Here is a 21,936-nt window from a genome sequence, read left to right as displayed (position 1 = left end):
GGGTATCTTTCATTTATTTGGCGTGGGCTACGGCCAAACAGTAGCCTGTGTAAAGTTGGGTTAATAAACTGTCAATTCGTAAACTCAATCCTCTGTCAGGACAATTTTTCCTTTATGATCTAGTCAGGTCATTACAATATCATTTCTGTATCAATTATAGATGTAATGTATTTGCAACTCACCAAGGGTCAAATGACGGTACGCCATATTTCTGGTGAAGGTGCATGTGCCTCTTCTTGATAATGTTCCTGGAAACCGCATGCTGCAGAAATCGATTGCGTTTCAAATTATTTTCTTTTAAGAAATTCAAAGAACTGTAATTCCCATGCATATATTTTAAACACTGCACACTGCAGTCATGTTCACTAACAGAAAAATGTTGCCATGACAATTTTGGTGAGTAGGTCTACTTGACCTATTGTCTATGACATCATATGATCAATGCTTCTAATTGGACAATTGGATTTTGCATAGCCAAAAAAAATAGTAGTGCATGGTTCATTTTCTAAAGAAATCGAAGATATTTCTCTTTGTACTTGGTAAGGTCAGGACATTCTCATTTTGAGGTATTAAAGCTCAAGAGTGTGTGTGTGCCAGGTTGTGGCAGACCTTACCCGCTCACTACAGGTCCTGTAGCTGTGCCAAGCTCCTGCTGGTAGAAGGGCTCTATACACACGCACTATAATTAATTCTGTAAGATTTTCAATCAAGTAAATAACCCTAGATTTTGAAGACCCTTGATTAGGTGACAGTACAGAATGTCAGCGTTTATTTTATAACACAAAACAAACTGAAAATGCATCCAACGAGTTTGTAGAGCTTGATGTAGTCATTGTGTGCAAGGACTATGGGACCAAACACTACATTTCTGATTACCTTGATACACTATGAATGAATTTGTCAAAATACTTATGACTTCCTCACGTGGGAGGCATGACAACTACATACATAAAGTGTTTTCATTTCTAAGGTAAAACCCTCAAATAAAGGGTGACATTCTGTACTGTCGTCCCATATAAAACATTTGAACTCAAATTCCAAATGCTGGAGTATAGAGACAAAAATGCTAGCTTCACTGTCCAAATACAGTTGAAGTCAGAAGTATTTTAAGAATGTGAAATGTCAGAATAATAGTAGAGAGAATGATTAATTTCAGCTTTTATTTCTTTCATTACATTCCCAGTGGGTCAGAAGTTCACATACACTCAATTAGTATTTGGTTGCATTGCCTTTAAATGGTTTGACTTGGGTCAAACGTTTCGGGTAGCCTTCCACAAGCTTCCCACAATAAGTTGGGTGAATTTTGGCCCATTCCTCCTGACAGAGCTGGTGTAACTGAGTCAGGTTTGTAGGCCTCCTTGCTCGCACATGCTTTTTCAGTTCTGCCCACAAATTTTCTATAGGATTGAGGTCAGGGCTTTGTGATGGCCACTCCAAAACCTTGACTTTGTTGTCTTTAAACTATTTTGCCACAACTTTGGAAGTATGCTTGGGGTCATTGTTCAGTTGGAAGACCCATTTGCGACCAAGCTTTAACCTCCTGACTGATCAGCTGTGCGTCCTGTCTCCCTGTAAAGCTATCTTGGGCGTCTCACAGTATGGACATTGCAATTTATTGCCCTGGCCACAACTGCAGTCCTCCTGCCTCCTTGCAGCATGCCTAAGGCACATTCACGCAGATGAGCAGGGACCCTGGGCATCTTTCTTTTGGTGTTTTTCAGAGTCAGTAGAAAGGCCTCTTTAGTGTCTTAAGTTTTCATAACTGTGACCTTAATTGCCTGCCGTCTGTAAGCTGTTAGTGTCTTAACGACCGTTCCACAGATGCATGTTCATTAATTGTTTATGGTTCGTTGAACAAGCATGGGAAACAGTGTTTGAAGATCTTTACAATGAAGATCTGTGAAGTTATTTGGATTTTTACAAATTATCTTTGAAAGAAAGGGTCCTGAAAAAGGGTGTTTCTTTTTTTGCTGTGTGTGTGTGTGTGTGTATGTGTGTGTGTGTATATATATATATATATATATATATATATATATATATATATATATATATATATATATATATATATATATATATGTATACACACACACATATATAAATATATGTATACACACACATACACTATTCGACAGGATATCATGATCTTTAATGATGATCATATTCTACCTACCTTTGTCAGAAGAACGCAAATGAATTCCCATACCCAATATTATCTTGCCCATGATGACCAATATGTCTATCCCAGTAAAATGGTGACGTTTCAGATATCTGTTACAAACGGTGAATGGAGTTAAAGAAAAATATTTTCCTCCCCGTCGGGGAATTGAACCCCGGTCTCCCGCGTGACAGGCGGGGATACTGACCACTATACTAACGAGGACTGAATAACATAAAACACATTGTGTTTTATAAAACTGTGCCAAAATTCTCTGCAGGTGATACAGTTTATAACTTGAGCTTAAGTAGCTTTCTACTGGCACAGTCTGAACATTTTCGCAAAGAGATTAAATAATGTGATTTATAGCTAGGTTAGCTAACATATTGCCAACAAGTTGGAAGACATAGCTAACTGTGTTTCAGCACGCCATATTTTTGTTTAGGTCAGAAGGGAAAGAACTGGCTTTATCAGTTGTAACATTTCTAGCTGAGGAACAATTTTAGGGTTTTCTCACAAAGTTTATAGTTTTAGACTGCAGTTGCAATTCGTTTTTTTCTTTTACAAAAAATGATATCTAACCATACAATGTAGCTATTTTGAATAATTTTGTAATTAATCAAACCATTGAAATATATTTTTGACGATTTCCAACAAACAAGCTAGCTATCGAAAAGTTTCAGCGTGTGTAAGTTAGTTAAGTTAGCGTGCTAACGTCTTCATAGCTAGTAGCATGGAATCGGGACATGACCAAACTGTTGCTGAGATATGGATGTTGAAACATCCAAGGAGAAAAGAGGCATTGTTGAAACTCACTCATATGCTTGCAGTGTAAAAAAGGAGGTGAATGTGATTCATAACCGAATACCCCAATCAAGGAGCAACTTCCAAAGAAGCTGAGAAGAACCATCCGAAGCCAGCTACTGGACAACACCGCAGATGACATGGATTTAATGAAAAAGAACACCATCAGTATCGTTAACCTGAAGAAATCGATTGATATCAGTGCTGAGGAAGTAAAAACTCTGAAGCAGCAGAACGCAACATTGAAAATTCAGGTTGCAAAGCAGAAGAGGAAACTCACTGAAATGGAGTGAAAGGTAAACGAGAATGACCGGTACGGTCGGAGATGGAATCTTCGAATTAATGGAATAGCAGAAAAATCTGACGAGAACATCAAAGCAAGTGAAGGACAAAAGAACCTCGGAATCGTCTGTGGCCGATGATTGAGAGAGCAAGGAAGGAAGGGAAAAGTGCATACTTTGCGGGAGCCAAGGCTTTTGTTAATGGTAGGGAAATTCACGCTGACGCCTAGCTTGTGGACTGCTGGATTTAAGTGAGTTGTGCAGGACTGTGTTTTATTTGCATCTGATAAAACGTTATATTTCTTGAGGAAAGAGCATTGTTTGTGTGAGAACTTTTTAAATATTTTTTTTTTATGGCAGGGAAACTCGCTCTGACACTTAATGTTAGCTTGATGGCTATTCGTTTTACCAATCTATGGTACAATGTTATTTGTAAATGTATATATATATATATATATATATATATATATATATATATATATATATATAATTTAGGTCAGCTACTTGCTGGTGCAAAGGACTGTTTTTATTTGCAACTAGTAAGAACTTTTCTTTCTGTGAGAACCCGATTCATGTGAACGTATACACGTTTAATATTCTTCATTAAGTGATAAAGGAATTTATATGTTTAAAGATAATGATTAAATAATTCCACCCTGAAACTTAACCATTAGGGATTATAGTTTATGTAGCATGTATAAGGAATAATTCAAGTATTAAACGTAAGTCCAACTAGGTTCAGAAGAGACCTGGGAGGGAGAGAAATGTGTGTGTATGAGAGTTCCTAAGAAAATACAGAGAACAATTCAACTGTGTTTGACCCGACCTGGTTAGAACTCTGAGAAACTTATGATAGGAGAGGGAGTACTTCTCAAGGTTTCCCTAATCTCGGGGGAATGGAACTGTCGGCTGGGTAGTGATACACAGGGGTGAGAACTCTGGAGAAGGATACAACTCACCTACTGTTCGTGTGTATGTATGTGCGTAGGATATCTACTGTTCGTGTGAAAGTATGTGCGTAAGGAAGGAGCAAGGTATAAAATGGATGTCTTTGTATAATGGACTTCAGAGTGCTCTCGTGAATAAACATTTTGAGTATTGTAAGCTGGGGACTCTGTCTGTTTCATTTAAACCAGAACCTTACAAATTCTAGGTTGCAGACTGAGTAGATTAATTTAAATTTATGAACATTGATAACGAAATTCTCATAACATTAAGTCACTGTGATAGTAAATGTCCATTTCTAAATTCCTCTGTGGTTGATGTAAGTAACATAGATTTACATGAACATATATTCATTGGCAATATTAACATCAACGATAAATTTAGTAACAAACAGATTAGGAATATTGTTTGTGATACTACAATTCCCTCAGCAAGATTCTTTTGGTCAAATATCTATGGTGATATACAATGGGGGAAAGCATGGAAAATTGAGAACAAATACTGTATCAGTAACAAGGTAAAGGAAGTTTAATTTAAAATGTTACATAGAATTTATTCTGTGAAACATGTTTTGGAAAGATTCAAGCTGAATATTGACTATAAATGTGATTTCTGTGGAATGGAGAAGGAGACCATTTTGCATTTGTTTTTTGCCTGTATTTATTAGTAGAGTTTTTTTTGGATTGACATACAGAATTTTGTTACCAAAACAATAGGACCGCTTGTACTATTTAATGGTTTTGATATAATGATTTATTTCAAAAATTCTGACATAGATAAAGATGTAGTATATTTAATTCAACAGCTAATAATACTAGGTAAATTTCATAATCACAAATGCAAATGGTCTAATTCAAAACCTAACTTTTTTCGCTTTATAAATGAATCTAAACAATATGGCACTACTTTAACTAAAATGAAAAACAAAAAGGCAATTAAAACTTGTATTATTAATGAATATGATTTGTTTGTTTAGGATTCCTGGCAATGTAAATAGTTTGTATGTATGCTTGTTTGCATGTGACTATTCATCTTTTGTTTATTGATATTTGTTAATAAAAAAAAATAAAAAATAGTAGAGTTTTATAATATTATCAGCAATACTAGCTAGCTATAGCTACCCTTAGTTGTTCAAATCATGATACATAGTTTTAAAAAGTGGGGATTGGAGTGCTACATGCTACAAAAAGAGTGAAGAACAAATAAGGAAATTAAGAAAATAAAGTGGATGACGGAAACCAAAAATATCGATGCATTGGCCGGGAATCGAACCCGGGCCTCCCGCGTGGCAGGCGAGAATTCTACCACTGAACCACCAATGCTTACTGCTTTGTAGAAAAGCAAGGTCTATAAATAGTATTATAGTAATATCTATAGATATAGTATATAGTACTATCTGTTGTAGTAAGAATACATGTTATTCACCTCATTCTCAAACACTTTTATTAAAACATGGAAGCCAAACGCAGAAACTACAAATCCCTGCATTAACATGTTTCTGTTAGCTGATACTTCATGACAAAATACACCATATTACTGTCCTGCTAATGTGCCTGGACCTATACTGCAGAGAAAAAACCCATGACTGACCCGAATGGTTGTCCAACTGCTAGATGCAGTTATTTTGAAATTAATATGCATGTTTTTGAGCAGTCATTTAAATACCTTAGGCTATTGACTGCAGTTTACAGCATAGAGTAGAGTTTTGTACTCACTTGAAAACAATAATAACATTCTTCATTACATTGTGTTGTTGTAGCCTAGGTAGGATACATTTCTTGTTCATAAAAAACGGAAACAATTGGGTAGGTAGCATTTCGAGCTGCATACCAGAGCACTGGGAGGGAGGGCACTCAGCGCAGCCTTGGGAGCGCACAGTGTAGGCAGCTACCTATGATTTCATTATCTGATAAACTTGTTTTAATTTCGCTGCGTAAATTGACTGGATACATTCACCGCAGTATTAAGCCTAACATTAAGCTTATGAATATGCGCAATATGCACACGCTTCTAACTTAGGCTATAGGCTACTTCGAGCATGTCTGTCTTCATTGTTCTGTTGCGCAATTACGCACCTGGCCTCTCCGCTGCCATGGCTATTCCTTTTAAAGCTTGTTGGACACTTATTTCGACCTCCTTCTCCTTCTCCTGCTCCTCCTATTACTATTAAACTATTGGAGACCGGAAGCTTGCTGAATGGAAGATAGGCTACATCATTAACAGGAGGGGAGTTGGAAGGAGAAGCCATATTTTTTTGATAGTAAGCCTACTATTTTAAGACCAGCTACATCCTGAACAAAATATGCCAACACCATACGAGTGGCCTGCTAATGTACCTTTCTGGACCTTCTAAGCTGTGGAGAATAGACCCAGACGGTTGCATAATCAGGCATATGCAGTTGCTTTGGCATGAAACAAAAGAGCAAGTGTGAGTGGTTATTCAAATTAGCCTACATCACTGCAGTGTATAATAACTGTGTATTCACTTGATAACAATAATACATTCCTCATTGCACTGTGTTGTAGCCCAGGTAAAATAATGTATAATTTAATTGTTTTCTAAAAAGTAAGCCTAATCCATAGTGGAGCTTTGTGTGCCCGGGGATACATCTAATAACCCTAGATTTTGAAGATCCTTGATTAGGTGACAGTACAGAAAGTCAGCTTTAATTTTATAACCCAAAACACAACTGAAACAAACTGCAAATGCATCCAACGACTTTGTAGAGCTTGATGTAGTCATTGTTCAAGGAATATGGGACCAAATACTAAACTTTTGACTAACTTGATACACTAGAAATCAATTTGTCCAAATACTTATGACTTCTTCATGTGGGGGGCATGGGGACGACTAGATACATAAAGTGCTTTCATTTCTAAGGTAAGACCCTCAAATACAGAATGTCACCTTTTACTGTCGCCCCATATAAAACATGTGAACTCAAATCCCAAACGCTGGAGTATAGAGACAAAAATGATAGCTTCACTGTCAAAAACATATAGAGGGGAGTGTATATACAGGCATGAGTTAAGACAACCAAAATCACAAGGTGTTTTATGAAAAACAAATGTCTTTGTCTTCTGATCCAAATTTAATAGCTACAAAATTATGTTCTCATGGAGTATCATTCCTTGAGCCCACTCTTGGACGGTATCTTACAGTGTGACTTTCACACATCTCCATTCCATTTAAGAGTCATGGTATACAGATAATAATAAATCAAGAATAAGGTCAAAATTAACAGCTGCATTTACAAGTCTGCAGACAATTGTCAGATTGTTAGTTATTCAAATAGAAAAAAAAGAAACAGTAAATATACATTGCCTTCTCTAGCCTATAAAGCTACCTGGCCTGACATCCATATCTTAGCTATAGCACTGAATTAGATAAAAAGTACAGAATTCGACATGTACAATAGTTCCATTTTTAATAAGAACAAAGAAATTCGTCACAAGCAAGAATAAACCCCGTCATTCTACAATTGAATTTGCATCTCCACTACCAAGAAGAGGCTAATGATACAGGAGGAAATCACTGGTTGGACTGCCAAATGAGGCAACCCTATATCATCATCAATATCACCACATTCACTGTAATAATGGAAAGGTTTTGAAATGTCTTTCCTATAACAAATGTGAGAATAATCCAAAGATTACATCGGGCACCAGGTGGAATAACAGTTTTCATTAAATGATAGGCCCATAACATGATCAGTCAGGACACATGAAATTCAAGTATCAAAATTATTAAGAGGACACTAACTAGCTGTAGAGGAAACTACAATGACAGTAAAAATTATGGAGAAAAAAACATGACACAATCAACAATACATTAGGCCAGGGGTAGGCAACCCTAGTCCTGGAGTGCCACAGGTACTTCATGTTTTTGATTTAACCGACCTGGAAGACCAGGTGTGTTGAATTTAGGCTATCGCTGAACTTAGCTCAGTTGTTCAGGTGTGGTGCCTAGCTGGAACAAAATCCTGAAGTACCTGTGGCACTCCTGGAACAGGGGGTTGGTTGCCTACCCCTGCATTGGGCAATGTTTTACATTTAAGGCAGTGATATTTCTTCCAAAAAGTAGGAACTAGATAGCTATGCTCATTCCATGTTAAATAGAAATTAAGCCTCAATGTGACCCCCCGCCAATGTTTTCTTATACAAAATAAAGTCTTCAAAGATTTGAGTGAGAATCAGAGTTCATATGGCCAGCGGTGGGTAGTGTTCTGGATGTTTTTGGTCTCCTTCACAGTGAGGGTTGTCAGGGCTTATCAGACTGGAGCATGGTGGTGTCACTCAGCCTATTGTCTGGCACAAAACCTAAACAGTTGGCACAGATCTGGCACAGCGTTGTTTGTTTGTTCTATTTGTTCGGTTAACGGTTGCCTTTCATGGCCTCCTTAGCAGCCAAGATTAGAGGTGCAAGACTGGAGAGCGGTTTTGCCAGCTTCAGGAAGGGATGCTAGACAAGAAGAAGAGAAGGAGGAGAGAAAGAGTAAAGCGTTAACATTGAAGCTCATCTCTATTGTAGTACATGCAGACAGGGTAATGATGGAGGAGTATATACAGCCAAATCCAACCAGTCAAGTTGACACAAGAGTAGAAGAGCAAATCACAAAGGAAGCCATAGATAGGATGGGTCATCACCTGCAGCAGCTCTTTGCCCCCACCTCTCTTCTCCACATCCATTTCCAGGCAGAGGTTAAGAAAGTCTCTGAATATGGGAGACAGTTTCTCTGGGTTCTGAAGTTCTGGAGTCCCATTTGTGGCAATCAGGTACAGTGCCTGGGGGAGAGGAGAGTGGGAAGAGAACTGTGAGGTGCTGGAAAAGTATGTTACATCCATGTCAGTATCACTATGGAACTAGCTTTTGATGCACTGTGATATAGTAAAAGAAATAAATGGAATTTTAGGAGGGTGCTGCTCTCTGTTCACTTACTCTTAGCGGGTTCTCATTCAGGTATGGAGGCTCCCCCTCAACCATCTCAATGGCCATGATGCCCAGGGACCAGATATCAACCTTAGGCCCATAGGCTTTCCGGGTCACCACCTCAGGTGCCATCCAGTAAGGCGTACCCACCATGGTGCTGCGCTTGCTCTGCTCTGGGGTGATCTGGGCGCAGAAACCAAAATCGGCTGCACAGAGAGAAGGGAGGTGGAATTCAGAGAGATGGAGACATATGTTAGTGAGGGACTGAAGGGTAGCAGTACAAACAGTAGCACCAGCTTGTAATAGTCATTTGTTAACTATCCTTGGCAAATTGGTACCTATCTTTCATAGGATGCAGATGGCAAATTCCAGCTATAAATATAGAACAGTTTTACAACATCAAAGCGAATCCATATACTCGCAGACTTTCAATAAGGTAAATATCCACCCCCAACTATTAGGGCTGTTACTTCTTCTACATAGGCCATGGCTAGCCTGGGGTTGTTTAGTGGGAGAGGGAGACTCACTGAGCTTGACAGAGCCATCCATTCCCAGTAGCACGTTGTCACTCTTGATGTCACGATGGATGACCTGGTTCGCATGAAGGAACTCCAGTGCTTGTAAACACTTCAGATGGGGAAACCAATGGCACAGACAGAGACAGAGAGACAGAGAGAGAAAGAGCAATGGAGCGAGAGGGGATAAAGAAACAACGGTAAATATTTCCACATGCAATAAAGGCTCTAAATGTGAACACACAAGTTACCCACCCAGCCACTGTTAAAGGGTAAACAGGTCAAGGTTAATGCAGCGTGCCGTATAAGAGCTGGTCACCTCTCTGCAGACAGCAGCTATCTGAGCCTCGTCCATGCAGGTCTCTGTCACCACATCAGTCAGCGAACCACCAGCCAAATACTCCATCACCACATAGAGCTCCTCTCCCACCAGGAAACTAACAAACACACACAGACACCAAAGCCGGAGAGGTTGTTAGGGTATATTGTATTGTACAATATCGTACACCCAGTAGTGTTCCACCATCACCAGAAAGTTAGGTTTGGCGCACCCAACTTACACCAAAGTTAGTGCTGTTAAGCTTAATTATATATTTGACAATTCTATTACCTGTCTACATAGTTGACAATGTTTGGATTCTTTAACTCTTTCATCACCATAATCTCATTGATTATCAGCTCCTTCTTGGGCTGCTTCTGTAGGTTGATCTGTTTAATGGCCACCTGTGAGAAACAGACAGAAATAAGGAAAGGTTCAAAAGGATCCTCTAAAATGGGTGTGTGATTAGTTATCCTGCAATCTCTCAACTCCTGCCAGGCTTACAGTTTTCAAACGCTTTCCCCATTTCTGTCTCTCTGTATCTAGTCTCTGCAGCACTTTGCACATCATTCCTCAACTCTCAAGGTCTCCTTCCCTTTACTTATACTCCTCAATCCACCCATCCCCGGTCAGTTGACCAATGACAACCCTTAATTCCCCTTTACCTCCTGTCCGGTGGCGACGTCAATGGCTGTGAACACTGTCCCTGAAGCCCTGTGTGGAGACGGTTACATATTTTTAATAACTTGGACACACACACAAATACACCCCAATTACCACCTTCAAATGAACTTACCCCTGTCCAATTTTTTCATATCTTGTGTACTTCTTTCTGGGATCTCCAATGCTAACAATAGTTCCTGTGGGCAAAGATAAAAAGTTATACAAACCAATACTAAATTCTCCTGACAAGAGGGTTATATTAATAACTACCAGTAAAATTGCCACGTTGCTATTGTAAGAAATGTAGTGCGTTTACTCAGTTTGTCCATGATCTCCTCGTCTGACATCTTGCCTTTCTTCTTCTGTCTGTCTAGAGCCTTGGAGGCTGCGTCTCCATCTGGACACGTGGCTGGAGCAGGGATGGGGTCAATGACGGAGCGAGTGTAAACCTGCAGGAGAAACACACACAATAAATAAATAAGAATGAGCGATTGTGAGCAAGAGCAAAATAAAATTGAGGTGAGCTCCCGTCAAAATTACTCACACTCTTAGTGTATTCTGGACGTGGTGCCACAATGGGTGGGGGAGCTTCATCATCATCATCATCATCATCATCAATGTCCTTGATACTGATCGATGAGGGTTCCGTGCCCTTTTTGACCGGCTATTGCAGAAAAGATAACAATAGACATTTCATATATAGCCCACACATATTTTCAGGGCTGCTATGAATGAGGTCAAGGACCAAAAAATCCCAGCCCCATAGTATTCAGGTAGCTAGTAAGGGAAAGGGGGATATCTAGTCAGTTGTACAACTGAATGCCTTCAACTGAAACGTGTTCCGCATTTACCCCAATATCTCTGAATCAGAGGTGCGGGGGGGGGGCTGTCTTAATCGACATCCACGTCTTTCGCGCCCGGAGAACAGGGGCAGAACGACAGATTTTTAAGTAATCACTAGAAAGAAGTCAGTACTTACAGAGTGGGGTCCTGCAGGGAAACCATCCTTTTCTAAAAATGAAAAGGGCGAGGGAAATAATTGCAGTCTTGAAAGAGTCTATAACAATCTTATAAAACAGCAAAGTGTCATCCATGAGAAAGCTCACCAGAGGAGAAACTGAGGTATTTCTGGCGGCCGTTGCCTGTAGAATCATAGAATTTGAGCACGTCGAGAACAGCCTGTGGGTTCTTCTTCTGCTCTGACTTGGTGATGTTTGACGTCTGGAGGAGCCGTGCCCATTGCTCTGGCATGCCCTATCAGAGAGGAGGATACAAAGAGATGGGGTCAGGGGTCAATCAACTAACTTGGGTAGAATCAAAAACAAGCAGTACTATGGTCCTCCAGGCTGGGCTTTGAGTATCCCTGGAATAAGAGTTGAAAAGTCGGAAGAAAGTGACCGTACTCACAGTAAACTCCCCAGTGACAGCATCAAAGCCAACGTGGATAGTGTGTTCAAAGTCTGAAGGCGGAGAGATCTCTGGTCGTTCTTTGTCCCTGTCTTTCTTTCTACCACCTGAAAGTCATCAAATAAACCATCATTACATTATCTGTTAATATATGTGCTGAAACGTAAATCAGATCCAACAACGGATAGACTGAAATTGAAAAGACCGAAACTCAACTACTCCTGCCACTGGATAGTCTGATGCATACAGATGGAAACTAACATAAAATGGATTGGTTCTGAACTAAGATACACTGAATAAAATGTAGCCTCTTAATGCACCTTTTTTTTTTTTTTAAATGGCTGTGGCTCCATAGGTAACTGTCCCATCCAGCCCCCTGGATCTTTTTTCCCCCAGAGCTGAAGATCCGAATCACATTCTGCACACGCGTTTCTCTACTTTCACATTTCTGACTGTCAATTGTGAATAATAATTTTTCACGTTCTAGCGGTGAAACGTCCATGCAGCATCTGCATACCAACCATTTGATCTCAACAAGGTTCATAGAGATATACATTTAGGTTAGATCTTCTTGAGTTATACAGTGTTGTTTTGAATTATGTACAGAGAGCAAATTTTAGAGCAGATGATGTTAACTGTAGCATAGCCCGTGTTTAGTTTCAATCAAAGCACTTATTTTGTCTAGTGGCGCGGGCATGACAGAAATGCGACCATTCGCACAATCATATAAAAATCTTATTAGAAATTAGGTGTTTTTTTGTATTCCAGTAACGTTATACCAGGGATGAACAACTTTGAAGGGGGTGTACCAGGGATGAGCAACTTTGAAGGGGGTGGGGGCCACACAAAACTGTAATCCTGCAATTCTACACATTTTGCCATAGGGTGGTGTAAAAAGTTTGCAGTTTTGAATATGATATCCGAGTGAGACTGACTAATAAAAAAAAAATCAATGGGGGCCCCCCGGCTGGTAACTCAGGGTTAACAAGTTAGACCATTTTCTAAGTTAAACTAACTGCCAGCTAACACATTTTAGTAGACATGGGCTAATTGACTGACATAAGAGAAAAACTGCTGATGCACAACCAAATTTCAGAATTGTACCTTGTGTGTTCTACTATTCTAACGTGCAACAGTAAGTTGAAACCCCGACTGAGGGAATTGATCCAAGTGACTTCAAAGTCCGCAGGCCGCCAGTTCCCCATCCCTGCGTAATACTATGCTATTCGGTACTGTTATGTAGAATGATATCATTACCGTGTGATCTTGCAGACATTTATTCAGCTTTGATCTAACATGAGCAGAATCTAATATGCGCAGAAGCTTCAGGACCTTTGGCTGTCTGTAAGATGGTCCAGAAAAGTTGGATCCACAGCCACTCCGTCACAAAAATAGGACAGTTGACAAATGCTTAAGAGCAGTGGTTCCCAACCAGGGACACTAGGACCCCAGGTGGTACTGGGCCTATCCACCAGGGGTACTGGGCCTATCCACCAGGGGTACTGGGCCTATCCACCAGGGGTACTGGGCCTATCCAGCAGGGGTACTTGAGAAGACTCATGAGACCATTGGCTTACTGGTTAAATGCACAAGGCGGTACTTCAGGGGTACTCTGGGGCAGAATAAAACTCAGTTGGTGGTATAGTAACCGAAAATGGTTGGGAACCACTGCTTTAGATCCCCTGCCAGTGCACCACCTCTATGGACTCGTGTCTCACCTTTCTCTGCTCCTGAGAAAATTGAGATTATCTTGTTGCGGGGTTTCCTTTCTTCTGGAACCGAGGGCAGGGGCTTGGAGCTGTGATTGGCTGAGAGCGGGTCCTTACTGGAGCCTGTGCTGAAGATGGTGCTGCTCATCCTGACTGGGGGGGCTGGGGGCTTGTCCTCGGGATCCCCGTTATCACACATGGCCGCAGGGAGCGGGAAGGACAGAAAGAGGGTAACAAAGAGACAGACAGGAGGAAAGAAAGAGCTAATGTGCACAATAGACAGAGGTGGGTGCAGAGAGATCAGGAATGGGAATCAGAATAGAAGGAGAGCATGGGGTGATATCTGCGAGAGAAACAGAGACATGATCAGTTTAACTACACAAATGACAGGCGTACAAGAGCACATGCACATTGCATAACATATTAGGTGGTATTTGCTTTTGAAGAGGCCAGTCCAGTTTTATGGTTGTAAACTGGTTCATGTTTATCTTGAGGTGAAACTGACTTTACACCGCAGAGGAGCACCTTTATCTAGACAGGAAGATTGCTCTGTCAGAACTCATTTTCTCTCTGGCAACATACGCATAAAGTACCAGTCAAGTTTGGACACACCTACTCATTCAAGGGTTTTCCTTTGTTTTACTATTTTCTACATTGTAGAATAATAGTGAAGACATCAAATTATGAACACATACGGAATCATGTAGTAACCAAACAAGAGTTAAACAAATCAAAATATATTTTATATGAGATTCTTCAAAGTAGCCACCCTTTGCCTTGACAGATTTGCACACTCTTGGAATTCTCTCAACCAGATTCATGAGGTAGTCACCTGGAATGTATTTCAATTAACAGGTGTACCTTGTTAAAAGTTAATTTGTGGAATTTCTTTCCTTCTTAATGCGTTTGAGCCAATCAGTTGTGTTGTGACAAGGTTGGGGTATACAGAAGATAGCCCTATTTGGTAAAAGACCAAGTCCATATTATGGCAAGAACAGCTCAAATAAGCAAAGAGAAACAACAGTCCATCATTACAGGTCAGTCAATACAGAAAGTGCAGTTGCAGTTGTTCCAGTGCAGTTGCAAAAACCATCAAGCGCTATGATGAAACTGGCTCTCATGAGGACCGCCACAGGAAAGGAAGACCCAGAGTTACATATGCTGCAGTGGATAAATTCATTAGAGTTAACTGCACCTCAGATTGCAGCCCAAATAAATGCTTCACAAAGTTCAAGTAACAGACATCTTAACTGTTCAGAGGAGACTGCATAGATCAGGCCTTCATTGTCAAATTGCTGCAAAGAAACCACTACTAAAGGACATCAATAAGAAGAGACTTGCTTAGGCCAAGAAATACGAACAATGGACATTAGACCGGTGGAAATCTGTCCTTTGGTCTGATGAGCCCAAATGTAAGATTTTTGTTTCCAACAGCCGTGTCTTTGTGAGACCCAGAGTAGGTGAACGGATTATCTCTGGTTGTGTGGTTCCCACTGTGAAGCATGGAGGAGGTGGTATTATGGTGTGGGGGTGCTTTGCTGGTGAGTGATTTATTTAGAATTCAAGGCACACTTAACCAGCATGGCTACCACAGAATTCTGCAGCGATACACCATCCAATCTGGTTTGTGCTTAGTGGACTATCATTTGTTTTTCAACAGGACAATGATCCAAAACACACATCTACGCTGTGCAAGGTCTATTTGACCAAGAAGGAGAGTGATAAGTGCTGCATCAGATGACCCTAGCCTCCACAATCACCCAAACTCAACCAACTTGAGATGGTTTGGGATGAGTTGAACTGCAGAGTCCAAAGTGAAGGAAAAGCAGCCAACAAGTGCTCAGCATGTGGGAACTCCTTCAAGATTGTTGGAAAAGCATTCCTCATGAATCTGGTCGAGAAAATACCAAGTGTGCGCATCAAGGCAAAGGGTGACTACTTTGAAGAATCTCAAATATAAAATATATATTAATTTGTTTAACACTTTTTGGTTACTACATGATTCCATGTGTTATTTCAGTTTTAATGTCTTCACTATTATTCTACAATGTAGAAAAAAGTAAAACAAATTAAGAAAATTTGAATGAGTAGGTGTCCAAACATTTGACTGGTACTGTAATTCTGGGAAGAACAACACTGGATGGGTGTGTTGCAGAGGCAATAAGAAGGGACTGGGCAAGAAAATAGGTTGGTCTAGAATTGATTATATGCACCTCAACAGTAATTACTGTCATTTTTCAGAAAGGTGTTAGATACAAAGCTAAGAAAGGCAGTAGAAGTGCTGACTGTGGTGGGTTTTTAGAGGGTTAATCATTTCTGTAGTAGAGATCAACAACAGGGAGGGTTGGGTGGAGAAGCAACATCACAAAAAACAGCCACATTATTAGCATGTCACTGTCTCCCTTTCAATGTATCCTTTGTCATCGCCATCTATGATGTAAAAGAAGTGACCAGGTGAAAGCCAATTCATTACAAAAGGATGTCCACTATATTGCTCACATGTATCCATCGTCTCAGACCAGCACAGATGAAAGAGAGGACACGAAGAGCGGAATCCATGTCAGACTATCGAGAAACACAATAAATCGATTGGGTATGATCGTGACCATCATCATAATCACCTTTCAGATCATTAACTTCAGCTAGTCAGGAAGGAGAGGACGTAGAGGAATACATATCAATTATCTCACTCGGCCATCATTGTAAATAAGAATTTGTTCTTAACTGACTTGCCTAGTTAAATAAAGGTTTAACATTTTTTTTTTTCAAATATACCATTGACCTAATGTTAGGTCAAGGTTTCTGAAATGTGCAACACAGTAGGGAACTAGATCACCCCCTATGACCTCCAAACGTGTATTTCCAAGATAGAAAATGCATTCTAGAGTCACTGAAAGATAAGTTGCTCCTCTGTGAAAGATCAAACGTAATATTTGCAGGTGAACCTAGCTAAATAGTTAGGCCTGATTACACGAAGATATTAAGTCTAGGTTAGTTAGCTAACTATTTTACCTATTCAACTATGCTACCTAAAGCAAGTTAGGTTTACAGTTGTCCGGAGTTCAGTTAGTCAGCTAGCTACCTAAAAGGTTAGCTAGGCTAACAGTTGTCCAGAGTTTAGTCAGCTAGCTAGCTAACGTTAATTACATATATTTAGCTAGCTAACATCAGAAATCTGAATTAGCTAACTTGCGCTGTTATTGCTAGCGCTAGATTAACAAACTACTTTATCTCCAAGGAGGAAAGCCAGACAATAACGAACCCTGCTTGACAATACAAATGTACATTTGGTAAGCAACAGAACGCCATTAGCTAGGTAAGATAGCTCGGTGCCGGTAATAACGGGTATTTTATTTGCTAGCCAATGATGTCGACTCGCAACTCACCAGGCAGACTCCATACACCACAGAAAACTTGGGTCCAAATCCTCGACGTTGTGAAAGCTTTAATTTGTACATACGTAAAAATAAAAAATAAATCTGATATGATGTAGAGTTTACAGAATATACAGAGTAAACCAATGTATGATTTCAACAGTTCCTATATAACTTTTTCGTCATTCTTTGTCGACCGGGTGGATTCTTCTTCTTTGGTATCATGGCATTTTGTTTGTGCATGCTGCCACCTACTGTGCGGTAGTATTTTTATTTGTTATTTTGTTTATTTCACCTTTATTTAACTAGGTAGGCTAGTTGAGAACAAGTACTCATTTAAAACTGCGACCTGGCCAAGATAAAGCAAAGCAGTTCGACACAAACAACAACACAGAGTTACACATGGAATAAACAAACATACAGTCAATAATACAGTAGAAAAAGTCTATATACAGCGTGTGAGAATGAGGTAAGATAAGGGAGGTAAGGCAACAAATAGGCCATGGTGGCTAAGTAATTACAATATACATATTAAACACTAGAGTGATAGATGTGCTGAAGATGAATGTGCAAGTAGAGATACTGGGGTGCAAAGGAGCAAGATAAATAAATAAATACAGTATGGGGATGAGGTAGTTGGATAGGCTATTTACAGATGGGCTATGTACAGGTGCAGTGATCTGTGAGCTGCTCTGACAGCTGGTGCTTAAAGCTAGTGAGGGAGATATGAGTCCCCAGCTTGAGTGATTTTTGCAGTTCGTTCCAGTCATTGGCAGCAGAGAACTGGAAGGAAAGGCGGCCAAAGGGGGAATTAGCTTTGGGGGTGACCAGTGAGATATACCTGCCCGAGCGCGTGCTACGGGTGGGTGCTGCTATGGTGACCAGTGAGCTGAGATGAGGCAGGGCTTTACCTAGCAAAGACTTGTAGATGACCCGGAGTCAGTGGGTTTGGCGACGAGTATGAAGCGAGGGCCAGCCAACGAGAGGGTACAGGTCGCAGTGGTGGGTAGTATATGGGGCTTTGGTGACAAAATGGATGGCACTACGATAGACTGCATCCAATTTGTTGAGTAGAGTACTCCCTGACAAAGGCCATGCAGCCGAAACGCGTCGGTTTTTAAACAACTTTGTTTCTATTGAACATGCCATACTAATAAAGGCATTTTAATTAATTATATGAAGAGTGCCTTGGTCCTCCTTTCTTTTTGATGAACAATTTACACCTTTTACCAAAGAGCACCTTCTATCTACCAAAATATACTATAGTGTACCTCAGTAGCGCTTCCCTTCCTCCTCTTTCTCCTTTGTTGAGTAGAGTGTTGGAGGCTAATTTGTAAATGACATCGCCGAAGTCGAGGATCAGTAGGATGGTCAGTTTTACGAGGGTATATTTGGCCGCATGGAGGATGCTTTGTTGCGAAATAGGAAGCCGATTCTAGATTTAACTTTGGATTGGAGATGCTTAATGTAAGTCTGGAAGGAGAGTTTACAGTCTAGCCAGACACCTAGGTATTAGGTATTTGTAGTTGTCCACATATTCTAAGTCAGAACTGTTCAGAGTAGTGATGCTGGAGGTGCGGGCAGCAATCGGTTGAAAAGCATGCATTTAGTTTTACTTGCATTTAAGAGCAGTTGGAGGCCACGGAAGGAGAGTTGTATGGCATTGAAGCTCATCTGGTTAGTTAACACAGTGTCCAAAGAAGGGTCAGAAGTATACAGAATGGTGTCGTCTGCTTAGAGGTGGATCAGAGAATCACCAGCAGCAAGAGCAACATCATTGATGTATACAGAGAAGAGAGTCAGCCCGAGAATTGAACCCTGTGGCAGCCCCATAGAGACTGCCAGAGGTCCGGCCAACAGGCCCTCCGAGAAGTAGTTGGTGAACCAGGCGAGGCAGTCATTTGAGAAACCAAAGCTGTTGAGTCTGCCGATAAGAATGTGGTGATTGACGAAAGCCTTGGCCAGGTCGATGAATACAGCTGCACAGTAATGTCTCTTATCGATGGCGGTTATGATATCGTTTAGGACTTTGAGCGTGGCTGAGGTGCACCCATGACCAGCTTGGAAACCAGATTGCATAGCGGAGAAGATACGGTGGGATTCGAAATGGTCGGTAATCTGTTTGTTAACCTGACTTTCAAAGACCTTAGAAAGGCAGGGTAGGATAGATATAGGTCTGTAGCAGTTTGGGTCCAGAGTGTCTCCCTTTTCAAGAGGGGGATGCTTGCGGCAGCTTTCCAATCTTTGTGAATCTCAGACGATACGAAAGAGGTTGAACAGGCTAGTAATAGGGGTTGCAACAATTTCGGCAGATCATTTTAGAAAGAGAGGGTAAAGATTGTCTAGCCTGGCTGATTTGTAGGGGTCCAGATTTTGCAGCTCTTTCAGAACATCAGCTATCTGGATTTGGGTGAAAGGGGGGCGGCTTGGGCGAGTTGCTGTGGGGGGTGCAGGGCAGTTGACCGGGGTAGGGGTAGCCAGGTGGAAGGTATGGCCAGCCATAGAAAAATGCTTATTGAAATTCTCAATTATAGTGGATTTATCGGTGGTGACAGTGTTTCCTAGCCTCAGCGCAGTAGGGGGAAAAGTAGGGGGAAAAGGAAACAAAATCGCACGGCCAACTAACCCTACACCTATATACCATTATATCATAAAAATGTAAAAACACCTATATACCATTACTGTATATCATTAAAAAAAACACCACCTAATTCCACTACTTTGACCCTATCTGCTCCTGCACCATGCCACCGACCTGGGAGGACAGGACACCACCACTCAACACACCCTGTAACTATTCTGAAGTGAAATCTTGTATACCCAAATACGTCTCTGCAGCTGCCACCACAACATATATTTTCTGTGATTCACGTTCCATTTCTTCAGTACAGTTGATAAACATTGCTATGAATGCTAAGAACCTAATCTAACTGAAGCATGCACTATCGGTCAAAAGTTTTAGAACGCCAACTCATTCAAGGTTTTTTCTTTATTTTTACTATTTTCTACATTGTCGAAGAACAGGGAAGACATGAAAACTATGAAATAACACATATGGAATCATGTAGTAACCAAAAAAGTGTTGAACAAATAGAGATTCTTCAAATAGCCACCCTTTGCCTTGATGACAGCTTTGCACACTCTTGGCATTCTCAACCAGCGTCACCTGGAATTATTTTCCAACAGTCTTGAAGGAGTTCCCACATATGCTGAGCACTTGTTGGCTGCTTTTCCTTCACTCTGCGGTCCGACTCATCACACACCATCTCAATTTGGTTGAGGTCAAGGATTGTGGAGACCAGGTCATCTAATGCAGCACTCCATCACTCTCCTTCTTGGTGAAATAGCCTTTACACAACCTGGAGGTGTGTTGGGTTATTGTCCTGTTGAAAAACAAATGATAGTCCCACTAAGCCCAAACCAGATAGGATGGCGTATCGCTGCAGAATGCTGTGGTTGCCATGCTGGTTAAGTGTGCATTGAATTCTAAATAAATCACAGACAGTTTAACCAGCAAAGCAACCCCACACCATAACACCACCTACTCCATGCTTTACGGTGGGAAATACACATGCCGGAGATCATCCGTTCATCCACACCGTGTTTCACAAAGACACAGCGTTTGGAACCAAAAATCTCAAATTTGGACTCCAGACCAAAGGACAAATGTCCATTGCTCGTGTTTCTTGGTCCAAGCAAGTCTCTTATTATTGGTGTCCTTTAGTAGTGGTTTCTTTGCAGCAATTCAACCATGAAGGCCTGATTCACACTGTCTTCTCTGAACAGTTGATGTTGAGATGTCTGTTACTTGAACTCTTTGAAGCATTTATTTGGGCTGCAATTTCTGAAGCTGGTAACTCTAATGAACTTGTTCTCTGGAGCAGAAGTAACTCTTGAGATCCAATTTCATCATAGTGCCTCATGGTTTTTGCGACTGCACTTGAAGAAACTTTCTTGAAATTTGGCTATCTTCTACCCCCCCCCCCCCCCTTGTCACAACACAACTGATTGGCTCAAACGCATTAAGAAGGAAAGCAATTCCACAAACTAACTTTTAACAAAGCACACCTGTTAATTGAAATGCATTCCAGTTGACTACCTCATGAAGCTGGTTGAGAGAATGCCAAGAGTGTGCCTAGCTGTCATGAGTAGGTGTTCTAAAATGTTTGACCGGTAGTGTCTCATTGGCCTATCTCTCTGTGCTGGCACAGATACACTACTCACAGGGATCCCTCACCCTCAACCCATCTTCCTCTACTTTATTCACTACCTCAGCTTATCGATACCTTCTGCTATACTCTGACTCTGGTCACCTCTACCTGCCTCTCTCGCACCGGACACTTCTGATCCCCAGCAACATAGGCACCCCTACAGTTAACACATACAACTTTATCCACCGAAATTACACAAGCCCTCCTGCACACTTCCTACATCTTGGAATCTCCCTCCTACACACATGACATGACCATAAATGTTGCACCTGAAACATTGCAGTGGCTTCGGCACACAAGATCTAGGATAATTGATATATCCTAACATGACTTTGTCAGGTAAAAACTGAGATTCAAAACTCAAAAGGACTGACAGTGACTCCTCTGTTTCACCACTCTCACTACCGGGTCTGCATCGCACCAAACAGCCGGCACCACAAACACCAGGAATCCTCAACCTCAATTGCTCCACCTGCACACTTAATGCTACCACAGAAACCACTAATTTCCCCGCTTCATTACTCCTCAGACATCTACAGGAGTCCAGAGAGGACATATGAATCAAAAAATGATTCCCTGGTTATGTCGAGATCCAAACATACAGTCGAAGTCAGAAGTTTACA

General features: G+C 40.9%; 1 protein-coding gene and 2 non-coding genes across 3 annotated transcripts; all 3 read right to left on the bottom strand.

Annotated features, from left to right (window-relative positions):
• Window positions 1-2,308: 2,308 nt before the first annotated feature.
• On the bottom strand, window positions 2,309-2,380 carry trnad-guc (transfer RNA aspartic acid (anticodon GUC)). The gene has a single exon. It is a non-coding gene; the product is annotated as a tRNA-Asp (tRNA).
• A 3,056-nt stretch (window positions 2,381-5,436) lies between these two features.
• Window positions 5,437-5,507, bottom strand: trnag-gcc (transfer RNA glycine (anticodon GCC)). The gene has a single exon. It is a non-coding gene; the product is annotated as a tRNA-Gly (tRNA).
• Window positions 5,508-7,596: 2,089 nt separating this feature from the next.
• Window positions 7,597-17,336, bottom strand: LOC129855240 (serine/threonine-protein kinase PAK 2). The gene is made up of 15 exons (XM_055922672.1): window positions 17,115-17,336; window positions 13,738-14,071; window positions 12,020-12,126; window positions 11,719-11,866; window positions 11,592-11,623; window positions 11,157-11,276; window positions 10,929-11,061; window positions 10,746-10,809; window positions 10,615-10,663; window positions 10,241-10,353; window positions 9,950-10,067; window positions 9,643-9,742; window positions 9,125-9,321; window positions 8,833-8,970; window positions 7,597-8,647 (listed from the first exon to the last, which is right to left on the bottom strand). The coding sequence occupies exons 2-15, from the start codon at window positions 13,925-13,927 to the stop codon at window positions 8,561-8,563; spliced, it is 1,596 nt and encodes a 531-aa protein (XP_055778647.1). The 5' UTR covers window positions 13,928-14,071; window positions 17,115-17,336; the 3' UTR covers window positions 7,597-8,560.
• Between the last annotated feature and the right edge of the window lie 4,600 nt (window positions 17,337-21,936).

The sequence above is a fragment of the Salvelinus fontinalis genome, chromosome 5 (genome assembly GCF_029448725.1).
Source record: "Salvelinus fontinalis isolate EN_2023a chromosome 5, ASM2944872v1, whole genome shotgun sequence".
Lineage (NCBI taxonomy): Eukaryota > Metazoa > Chordata > Actinopteri > Salmoniformes > Salmonidae > Salvelinus > Salvelinus fontinalis.
Note: the sequence above shows the minus strand (reverse complement) of the source record. Positions and strands in the feature narration are given on the sequence as shown.

Bases quoted from the DNA above. Each gene is read 5' to 3' on its own strand.
- LOC129855240 (XM_055922672.1), bottom strand. From the start codon at position 13,927: ATGTGTGATAACGGGGATCCCGAGGACAAGCCCCCAGCCCCCCCAGTC. The intron at 12,127-13,737 runs GTGAGACACGAG...GATGACTTTCAG, and splicing joins TTTCTCAGGAGCAGAGAAAG to GTGGTAGAAAGAAAGACAGG. The intron at 10,354-10,614 runs GTAAAGGGGAAT...TGTTTCTCACAG, and splicing joins ACGTCGCCACCGGACAGGAG to GTGGCCATTAAACAGATCAA.